This window comes from Anopheles maculipalpis, chromosome 3RL, assembly GCF_943734695.1.
Source record: "Anopheles maculipalpis chromosome 3RL, idAnoMacuDA_375_x, whole genome shotgun sequence".
In the NCBI taxonomy this organism is placed as follows: domain Eukaryota; kingdom Metazoa; phylum Arthropoda; class Insecta; order Diptera; family Culicidae; genus Anopheles; species Anopheles maculipalpis.
The window spans coordinates 51731680-51742590 of record NC_064872.1 but is presented as its reverse complement, the minus strand read 5'-3'; the positions used below and the strand labels follow the sequence as shown (position 1 = coordinate 51742590).

General features: G+C 41.7%; 5 protein-coding genes and 3 non-coding genes across 8 annotated transcripts in view; 6 read left to right on the top strand and 2 right to left on the bottom strand.

The window, feature by feature from the left end:
- Positions 1 to 10911, top strand: part of LOC126561728 (protein hu-li tai shao) — a 272847-nt gene that overhangs the window by 121482 nt on the left and 140454 nt on the right. The window lies entirely within an intron of this gene.
- Positions 1 to 10911, top strand: part of LOC126562748 (WD repeat-containing protein 91 homolog) — an 80743-nt gene that overhangs the window by 59256 nt on the left and 10576 nt on the right. The window lies entirely within an intron of this gene.
- On the bottom strand, positions 1757 to 1921 carry LOC126566277 (U1 spliceosomal RNA). The gene has a single exon (XR_007607337.1). It is a non-coding gene; the product is annotated as a U1 spliceosomal RNA (small nuclear RNA).
- Positions 2394 to 3417, top strand: LOC126562781 (uncharacterized protein F13E9.13, mitochondrial). The gene is made up of 4 exons (XM_050219364.1): positions 2394 to 2466; positions 2536 to 2618; positions 2679 to 3019; positions 3082 to 3417. Exons 1-4 carry the CDS (start codon positions 2394 to 2396, stop codon positions 3413 to 3415), a joined length of 831 nt encoding a protein of 276 aa, XP_050075321.1. The 3' UTR covers positions 3416 to 3417.
- LOC126563346 (39S ribosomal protein L52, mitochondrial) lies at positions 3460 to 3960 on the bottom strand. The gene is made up of 3 exons (XM_050219982.1): positions 3915 to 3960; positions 3718 to 3851; positions 3460 to 3645 (listed from the first exon to the last, which is right to left on the bottom strand). Exons 1-3 carry the CDS (start codon positions 3958 to 3960, stop codon positions 3460 to 3462), a joined length of 366 nt encoding a protein of 121 aa, XP_050075939.1.
- Positions 4348 to 5137, top strand: LOC126563275 (respirasome Complex Assembly Factor 1). Its single transcript, XM_050219906.1, has 3 exons — positions 4348 to 4551; positions 4760 to 4863; positions 4935 to 5137. The coding sequence occupies exons 1-3, from the start codon at positions 4444 to 4446 to the stop codon at positions 5128 to 5130; spliced, it is 408 nt and encodes a 135-aa protein (XP_050075863.1). The 5' UTR covers positions 4348 to 4443; the 3' UTR covers positions 5131 to 5137.
- Positions 5850 to 6014, top strand: LOC126566276 (U1 spliceosomal RNA). The gene has a single exon (XR_007607336.1). It is a non-coding gene; the product is annotated as a U1 spliceosomal RNA (small nuclear RNA).
- On the top strand, positions 7240 to 7404 carry LOC126566275 (U1 spliceosomal RNA). The gene has a single exon (XR_007607335.1). It is a non-coding gene; the product is annotated as a U1 spliceosomal RNA (small nuclear RNA).

Here is a 10911-nt window from a genome sequence, read left to right as displayed (position 1 = left end):
AACTTCTTTGCCTCTTCGTAAAGGTGCACTTTCGAAGCGGGGAATGTTAAAGAAAAATTCTGGTAAGAAGGTAAGGTTTTTTAGGAGTTTAAGAAGGGTCACTTCAATGGATGTGTGTGCAGGATAGGGGAAGGGGACGATAGGTGCTTCATATGAAACAGAAATTTCAATCCATTGGGAGTTAACAGTGATCTTTCCCGGTCACTGTGTCCTTTTGTACTTTTTTTTTGTATCACACACACACACATAGAGGATGAGGTAGAACGAGAGAGAACTGTGCCAAAATAAGAATAGAAATCTGCGACGGGGAATCAGTTTAGAACAGCCGCAAATACTAGAAGAAGTGTAACCAGTGTCTAGAGATCGATCGATGATCGTACATAGTTGTCATGGTATCGAGTATAACACGAGTAACAACCGCAAGATATATAGCAGTATAGTAGTATAGACGATCACACATTAGATCAATTACACATTTTTGGGCATTATTACATCGTTCGAGAACAGTATCACGGTAGACGTTTAGAGATTGACAGGATGAGCACAAATAATATACGCTGAATAAGTAAAGAAAGCGAGACATCTGGTCACACGACGACAAGACAACATTCCCGTTGGATATAAAGAGTGGAGCCGGAGCCGAAGCTGCATAATGTGTCCTTTGGACTACAACGAAACCGATTAGTAAACGATCATCAATCCCTGCGACACTCGTAGCAGCACCACCACACACCACACACGTTGATAACAATCGTATCTATTTTTCAGTAGCTTAGACCGTTTGTGGGTCCGTTTCGAATAAAACTAGTGCAACCACACAACATGAACATGCCTCCTTCGTAAACGCTCTAACAATAAAATTCCAGTGTTTGTAGATTTTTAAAAATAACCTAGTATGGTAACATGTACGTAAATCTCGAGTCTGTGGGTAATCCGAATGAGGGAGTATGGTGCTTTAATTCGAATCCTTAAAATAGAAGGGAACGAACAAGAGTTGATCGGTTATTGACTAATTTGGAAGGTTTTGAGACCACACATCTCTTAAGAGACCTATAAGTTCCTGGCCCGAATACTCTTCTGCGGACTTCTGCCCCTTGTCACGGATTTCGTCGGAAGCTATCTCAAAAGTTTTGTTGGAGGATAATCCACAACCACGCATTTCTGGCAGATCCCTCTGAAATTCTGGAAAATCTCGAACTTATTGGCTACTATCAATCCGGTTCACGATTTTTACCCAGTCTTGCTAGTTCTTTGACTTAAAGGGTGATATTAATGCAACGATGGACAGACATCGTTGCGGACTGGGTTCATTATGTACGAGGTCCTTTGTATTGATTTGAGACAAAGTACCTGTCTGACCGTGAAAGAGTCCAACTCGGAGCAGTTAATCAGTTGGCGGCGACCATCTCGAGTTGGTAGAGGATTTCTGCTACCTTGGGTCATTTGCAAGTTAGGATCACAGCCTAACTAGGTATTCTTGGAAGTACACTGTATAGGAAGGTGTATCTGTTGAAGACACCACCAGTGGACGATTCCATGGAACACAAAATTCAGGATACGATAATTATTCGTCCTGTAACCATGATTTGTTATCTTCAGATAGGCCAGATATTTTAAGGCTCGTGGCGTGAATGAATGAATAACATGTTAAGTTCCAAAGTAGGATGCATCTCATCTACGACGACTTAATCAATTTTAACATATCCTTAATTTTTTAATATGCGTACTATTTGTTACTTGTTTTAAGTTATTTAAATCGGGATGTGCGCGGACGCACTTCCCGGCTACCAAAAATTGCGCATACGAGTTATCCACATGAGGGATAATCGCAGGGGTCAACCCAACCCAGAGTGCAATGGAAGAGCCTCGCCCTGGGGGAACCGCCTTGCTGATCACGGTAACCCCTATGCCAGGTAAGTATGCTTTCTGCACCGCTCTTTGGCCCTCCGGACTGCCCGGCCACATGCTTCTCTAGCGATTGTTAACCATCGCAATCATCAGCTTCACAGCACACAAGTGCGAGAGCATTTTATCTCAGTTGGCTACGCACAAAGAGAACGGGGAAATGCATTCGAGAGAGAGGGAGATGGATGATGCGAAGTTCAGCATGGCTTTTATTTCAGCAATTTATTTTCATTGAAACTAAGCAGGCCAATCACGCCACAAAGGCTATTTATCAAAGAGTTTATCACAAAAATAGTTCTTTGTAAAAATCGTGATAAAACAATAGCGAACTGTGAATGCTGTTTCTCTTTCTCTCTGCACCTGTTTTTTCTCTCTCTCTCATATGCACATTGACAAGTCGCTCCGAAATCTCGTGATGCATTGTGTTTGTCAAAAGCCGGCTGATTACAACGAAAACAACATTGTTCTGGTGCTTTGTAATTGTAAACATGGCCAAGTTTTTGTCTCTCTTTGCAAAGCCGTTTCCTATCATTGGAATGATTCACGTGCGTGCATTACCTGGTAAGAGAAATAATTACAATTGATGGTTTCCTAGTAAAGATTATTTTACCCTCTACCTAACTGCTACAGGAACTCCTCTACACAAAGACAGTATAGAACGCATTATCAGTGAAGCGCGTGCTGAAGCGAGCATCTATAGTGACTGCGGAGTGGTAAGATGATCGGATAAATCCACACTATTCCGCCGTCGAAACTAATTTTCAACTCGTTAGGACGGAGTGTTGGTTGAAAACATGCATGACATTCCCTACATGAGGCCCAACGATGGTGTTGGCCCGGAAATTACGGCCGCCATGACGAGAGTGGCGTTGGCGGTACGTGAGATGGTGCCGGACGTGCCTTGTGGAGTGCAAATATTGGCGGGATGCAATCGGGAAGCGCTGGCCGTCGCCAAGGTGTGCGAGCTGCAGTTTATTAGGGCCGAAGGATTCGTGTTTGGGCACATGGCTGACGAAGGTTTTACGGATGCATGTGCCGGGTCTTTGCTGCGATATCGTAAACAGATCAATGCAGATGAGGTGCTGGTTATTACCGATATCAAGAAAAAGCACAGGTATTATGCGTCTATTTAACAACTTCGAGTTAATTCTACTGATGAATTCATTTACCGTTCAGCTCGCATGCCATAACGGCTGACGTATCGCTACCGGAAACGGCACACGCGGCAGAGTTCTTCCTTTCTGACGGCCTTATCATCACTGGAAGCTCAACAGGCTTCAGTGCCGAGCAGGGTGATTTGGAGTCTCTGCATGGAAAAACTACTTTACCGCTCATCATCGGCTCTGGTTTAACGCTGGACAATCTGCAAAACTATTGGACGCTGGCGCACGCAGCAATTGTTGGTTCCCATTTCAAAATAAACGGACATTGGAATGCTGACCTGTGCCGAAAGCGTGTGCAAGCTTTCATGAACGGTGTAGAAACGTTACGACTTCAGTTTCCAAGTTAACAGGCTAGACGCTACATGCTTTATTCGTATTAATTTTTCCACGATCACTTCTTTTTCAGCATCAAATGCCCCTTGGGCATCAGCTTTTCCGAAATCTGCTTTCGTTTGTTTTCTTCCGCCTCAACCATCTTTCGATTATGCCGTTCGACGGCAAAGTCTACTTCTTTGGAAAGTGTTACAATTTGTTGAGCGATGGTTCGTTGCTGAACAATCCTTTTCTTTTGGTTGGCCTAAGCGAAAGACAAGTCGTAAACAGATAGTTGTGCGGAATTGCAGATTGGAGTTCTACAGCACCAACTTACCCCGAAAGGTGTTACACGACCATCCATATAGGTGTAATCAGGTAGATGTGTTAGCGGGCTGGACTTGTTTGGATTTCGGGCGCACTTTTTCGTTTCCACGTTTAGCACAGCTGTGCCTCGTGCCGATTGCACTCCTGTGGGTAAAGAAGGGATGGAAGATATTAATCCGGACTTACTGCACCGGGAAGAACGCTTACCTTTGTGGAAACATCGTACAAGTTGTAGATTTTTAAGGAGCGGCATTTTGCAGAAGGTGAGGACGATAGAAATCAACACTGCTGCGGTCTTTTTTATTTTGATTATCCAACACACACGGACATTTGACAAGAACACCGGAATATGCTCGCTCACAGTGGGAAGCTGTTTGTTTACGGGAAAACTGCGGACATATGTCCACAACTCGATTTTTATCGAGAAGAACCGTAGGGAGTTTTGGATTAATTGAAATCTATTTTTTGCTGTTGTACGCATAAGCGGTACAATTTTATATAGTTGGAAACAATATTTTTCTTTCGTCTACTGAAAATACTGAAAACAAGCATGGAAGTAGTAAGTATAGACGCACAGTAGTGTTGTCATTGGGTTACTGTCAGTTTGTCATCGATGCGTGTTGGAAGATAAATAATAATAATAATAATTAAGAGAATCAGCACCGTATTTTGTCAATCTTGCCGTGTTGTGAATGGTACGAATTGAGGAAAGCCGTAAAACATATAATCTGTAAAAATGGTAGTGAAAAGTTCTAGCACCGAAAAAGGACCGAAGACCAAACAGTCTCACATCGCTTCGGTGTGGAACCGTGCCATCAAACCCAACTCGGAATGGGCTGAAAAGGTAAGGCAGGCGGCCGCACTTCTGTACAGGCAAAACATTGCTAATTGTTGTTCCATTTGGGAGAGTTGGGCTAGACACAAGTGGTTTATAATTAATAATACTAGAGACATGATGCATTCATAACATCGGTGGAATATACATCGGCCTTTAATTGAACATTAATTGAAACAAACCACGCTACGTTATCTAATGTCCTTTCTTCTTTCAGGATGACTTCCTCGATGTAGTTTACTGGGCCCGACAGGTCCTAAGCATTCTCATTGGAATTGTAATGGGTCTAATTCCGTTGAAAGGATTCGTCGCTCTAGCACTGTAAGTTGCTAATGATATATACTGATAACTTATCCTACCCATATAACTGACCTCCGGAACGTTTCAAACAGATTTGCTTTGCTGAATTGTGGAGCGGTTTATCTATACAGTACCAGCTTCCAGAACATAGACGAGGATGCGTACGGTGGCATGTGGGAAGTTGTGAAGGAAGGCTTCATGACATCGTTTGCGTGCTTTTTGGTCACGTGGATCATCTTCTACACCGGCATCCATTTCGATAGTGTTGTAATAGAAAAAAGTATGTAAAGCGCCAGCTTGTGTTACATTGAGTTATAAAAAAATGAAAATGTAAAGTAAAAGGAAACACTTTACAGCTTTCGTTGTTATGAATAATTTATTTTACACTCACACACTCATACAATAAACCCGTGCAACCGAGTCGTTGCGCGTGCTGAACGGAACAACCAAATAAAGAAGGCCGAATGAGACTCTCAATCGTAGAAATTCGTCGTATGAGTTTCCTAATAACTTTCAACATCATTTGTAAGTCGCGAAAGTGATTAATATTGATGTTTATACTTACTATGGAATTGATTTTATATGGAATAACGATAGCGTTTGAACGTTTCAAAGAACATCTACAGCATAGCTATTTTAAAATTCAAGATCGCATGGACCCTCTTACCCTACTAATCGAATTTAAATGACTATGTAATGGGATTACCTATGATTACATCAACATTCTCATAAACACACCTTTTTATACTTTCGCATTTTAGATTCTGCAGCTTTTTTTTTATACAAAACTGATTGCTAGTTACTTTTATCCGTCCATCCTTCCTGCAATTGCATTAGCAAGTCCACAAGAAAAAATACAAACATGTTTAAAACGTGTTCTACATATGCACCCATTCGCCAGGAACACGATTCGCCTGAGATGCTGTGAAAAAGGACTCGATGGTTAACAATCGCTAGAGAAGCATGTGGCCGGGCAGTGCGGAGGGCCAGAGAGCGTTGCAGAAAGCATACTTACCTGGCATAGGGGTTACCGTGATCAGCAAGGCGGTTCCCCCAGGGCGAGGCTCTTCCATTGCACTCTGGGTTGGGTTGACCCCTGCGATTATCCCTCATGTGGATAACTCGTATGCGCAATTTTTGGTAGCCGGGAAGTGCGTCCGCGCACATCCCGATCTTGATCGTATAACAGTTGTTTAGATAGTTGAAATCGCGTATATGTATGATTTAGAAAATCGTCCCTCTGTAAGACGTGTCGATGCTTCGTGTCGCTTTGTTCAAATGATCTGAAGTATGTAATATGGGACACGGGCAATCGAATGGCTTACTAAACTTTCCGATACCACGTAGTTGGGTGGGTAGTCAGTCCTCACCACGGGGGGACGGTCCGTATGGGATTTCAACCACGGTCCTGCCGTTTGAAGACCGGCCACGCTGTTGCCTATAACACCGGGGCGCCTCTCGTTGTCATAATAGAAAATACTTCAAAGGTTGGAATAGTCATGTCCTGGCCTAAGACATAAGACCTACCTTAGGCTAAGGACTAAAATCACATAAGTATCTACTAATTAACGGCACGAAGACCATTTCGAGTATTTGGTGTTCTAGTTCGATATGGACAGTGTCGAATCAAATGATCGCGACATTCGAAAATCTTCGCTGGGAATCCTATACATCCAGATGGAAAGCAATCGCGTTCTGGCGCTGTTTAAGGGCTGCACAACGAAGGCTCAAATTACGGTTGAACTTTTGTAGCATTTTATGAGTTCGTAATGGAACTTTTGATCTGTATCCCCGTTGTGCAAAGACAGGAAAAGTCAGATTTTTTCTCTATTATCCCTTTTCCTGTGCATATCATTTTCAGGAACTACAAGGTCGTTTCCATCCTACAAATTGAGAAACACTTTCTCGAACCGCTGTAACATATTCTTACCTTAGTACTGAGGTACACAAAACGGATGTTGAGTACCACGAGCGAGCGCAACCCCCTCTTTACGCGTCTGCAAACATAACGGGCTTTTTGGAGGACCAACCACGACAAATATTCGTTTCCCAACCTAGGTTATTAATTTCCATAACTGAATTTCCTTGCTGACGGATCCAACAACTCTCATGCTTTTTACTTTTTGAATCTTCGATTCGAATTTCGCTGTTAAAAAACCCTAGGTCGTGTCTGCATGCAAACACTACCTTTGTAAATTTGAAACATCAAACAATCACACCAACTCCTTTCAAATCTATTACCTTTTTTCGCCAGGTACATGACCGCCTGAAATGCTTTGATCTTACGTTCGTTGTACCTTTTGTTTCTGATGCTGTGAAAAAGGACTCGATGGTTAACAATCGCTAGAGAAGCATGTGGCCGGGCAGTCCGGAGGGCCAAAGAGCGGTGCAGAAAGCATACTTACCTGGCATAGGGGTTACCGTGATCAGCAAGGCGGTTCCCCCAGGGCGAGGCTCTTCCATTGCACTCTGGGTTGGGTTGACCCCTGCGATTATCCCTCATGTGGATAACTCGTATGCGCAATTTTTGGTAGCCGGGAAGTGCGTCCGCGCACATCCCGATCTTGATCGTACAATAGTAGTCTAATTATTCTTGATCATGATCATGAATGGATTACGAATATGAAAAGTTTCAGTTGAAGCTGTGTTTCTGTGCTATCTTCGAAAGGGTTTGGCCTGTCATTTCTGGTTTTCTGGTTTCCCTGGGATATTGATAAACGGGCCAGCCGTGTGGAGATTGACGCCTCTAACGCACTGCTCTTCCCAATACATGTACCTGTTGGCAACGCCGACGATCGTAATACACGCTTTCCTGTCAGATCTTAGAACTAGGTAAAAATGAACTTAGACACTTGGGACGATGCAAATGACACGTTTCTTGTTTATCTGTGACATTTCAAGCATCTTTTCTGTAGCATCTTTTCGACTTCTTATCTTCTCTGGCTTACCTATCATTGAACGCCATTCAAGCTTTACCCTTTCCCATCTTCTAAGACTAGTCCACTGAAGTTTCTACAATAAAGCATCAGTTTTAAATCCTTCGGACAGACAGTAAAATTAAAATAAATAACTAAAGTTGCTTCTCGGACTTCACGGATCACGCCGGACTCGATTTGGCAGTATCAAATTGATGATGCTCAAATAAATCAGTGTGCAGGCGTATCATTTTTACGAGACGGTTAAATTTAATTTTGGGTGAATTTTTTCCTAAAGTTACGTTGTGAAAAGAATAAAAATTAAATATACATAAACTAACTATTAAACATACTAGCTTGTGTTCACGAAGAGCAGTGCATTCCGTATTTATCATTTCAAATAATAATTTAAGAGAATTAGTGATGATCCACAACACAGTTCCTTCCCAATGACAAGACCGGTATTGAATTCTACCCGTATCGTTCCTCCTTAAACACATCCAATCGTTCCAAAATGGATAAATATAAAATCAAGAAAAGCCAGAAATTGCAAACGGCTCCAGCTGAATGAATAACAAATTGATAATGACATTTTTTTAATTTTACCTTAAATGTTCACTTAAACTGTTTAATGTTACTAGCATTGTCATTCACTAACCATAAGTAACTTTCAATCAGGGCGGCCCGGTGGTTAGGCGACATCGGCGCCGGTCAAACGGTAGGACCGGGGTTCAAATCCCATCTGGACCGTCCTCCCGTAGTGAGGTCTGACTCTGCAACTACTTGGTATCGGCTAGTCTAGTAAGCCATTCGATGGCCGGCATAACCTTTACGGTCGTTAAGCCAAGAAGAAGAAGAAAAGTAACTTTCGCTAGCCATAAGTTTTACTAAGAAACATAAAATGTATTTTTACGGAAAACATTCCTCTAAATGTCACGAACGATTATTACAAAAACGACAACTCTTCGTTCAAGTCCGGCTGAATTATTAATTTAAAAATGTTTACTAATGCAAATGTATGTGGCTTAAGCTCTACGACAGCCTATATGCTACCTACGCAGTACACAGGAAAGCAAGAATGTGGCACTGGACAATTTTGCAATGACAGAATGAGAGGCTTTTGATTATTTTCGCGGATCTCCACAAAGAAACGACCCGAAGTTTATTTAACCATCGTAATGCTAAGTTACTGATAAAATAAAAAATGTTACCATTTTGTAATAAGTAAGTGATAAGCTATAGAAATTACTTGGAAACGTTAGTTATTAGGAGAATCGTTTTGTAGACTATGCTTTCTTTTTTCACATTCATTTGCACTTCCTCTAAATCCCGCGATTTTGTTATCAACAGGAAATGATAGTGCTTGAGACCTGCATCAAAAGAGAGAGTGTGTCATCAATCACGCATAACATTCGGTCTGGATGTTAGACAGTACCTTGTCTCGCGTGGCATTATATAGCAATATGTAGTGTTTGAAAGTAAAATCATTCGCTTATCAGAATGCACAGCAAGTGCATTCAATTGCATATAGCGTTGCATAATGATCGTTGACTCGTGGCTCTGGTCTCCAGTAGAAATTCCAATTGTCCCTTAAGGGTGGACGTTCCAGAGCACAATAAAAATCGCGTACCGTAGCAACGGGAATTCTTCAATGATTTGAAAAAATGATACCAGGTCTGGATCGTTCCATGCGACAAAAGCATTGTTAACCGTTCAATGTTTCTACAGTGTAAATTGGCGATCGCTGTCGCATGTTAGCATTGCATCACGCCATCTGTGCTGTTCCCTTTCTTCCACTCGCCACGGCTCAATCGAATTAATAAAATATGCGGAACGCGAAACGACGACCTAGAACTTTCGTAATACTTTACTTGGGGAGGATGTGTGTGGGAACTGCATTCTGACGGGCAGTTCATATTTCTATATTACTCCATCAAACCCTTGCGTGTGCACTCCTACAGCTGCATGTTGCACTTTCAGGAATAGTAAATTATAAAAATAATATTTTTTTCTTTTTTTAAATATGACGACCATTTTCCATCAAATGATCGCCTCAACAAACCGTTTTAGATGTTTGGATATCAAAAAACATCATTACCAACATACGGGATAACGGATGCTTCGGGTAAAGAAGAAAGAATCAAAGCAGGAACGGGTTCAATTTGGACGAAAATTGATGCAAAAAATGGACATCGTACGATGTTGAGGTTCCTGCCTCCAGATCGCATGATCGCTTCAATCTTCTTATGCTTCATTTCACCTTTTACTAACTGTACGGCATTCAATTGTAATTTGGTTTTCTTTCTACTTCGGTGTGGTACACCTCTCACTATTTCGTTACTTTATGCATTACGTTAGCCTTCCTAATAGTTTAACGTAAAATGTTCGAGTTTTGTTGGATTAGTACTATTTGTTTGAAGATTAATTTTTTTACAGCAAAAGTTTAATAGATTGACAAACACTGCTCAAATTTGCTGCTCTTAGCTTGATTATTTATTTAATACCATTTTTCGCTTTACATCTTGCTCGTCATTAAACTTTTGCCCCATACTGTAGTACGCACACCTAGAAACAAACGTTTTAGCACGAGAAAGTTGAACGATTTTTGCATACACTACCACGCTTGCCTGCCATCAGCCAATCAGAGACGAGAAGGAACGATCAGCCGATCCGTTGAAAGAGATGGTGTACGTATGGGTCGCGTTGCTAGAAGGAGAAAAAAGAACAACTTGACAGTCACGATGTGGAAGTGTGCGTGACACAGTGCATGATAGAGTGCTTGCGACGCGTAAAAAATGTGAAATTTTACAAGATTTTTGAGGGAAAAACTTACTTGAAAATTGTAATAAAGCATGCAATTTCATAATAAATTAAAATGATATGCACTGGTAGCTCACTCGTTCCATAATTCACAATTTTAAGAATAATAAATCTAATTTCTTTTTACCTGCAGTGTGCGATGATAGTGTAGGGCACTGTACGGCTTGGCCTAGCACGAAGCGTTTACCTTTCGCAGCAGCAACGTATTTTTTTCAATTGGAAATCGTCCGTGGCGTCGCGTAGGTTGTGTGTCCGCGAGAAAGCTCAGAACGGCCCGTGCCTGTAAGGTAGCAGGAAAACGAAATTCATCACCAAAAAATAACAAGCATACACA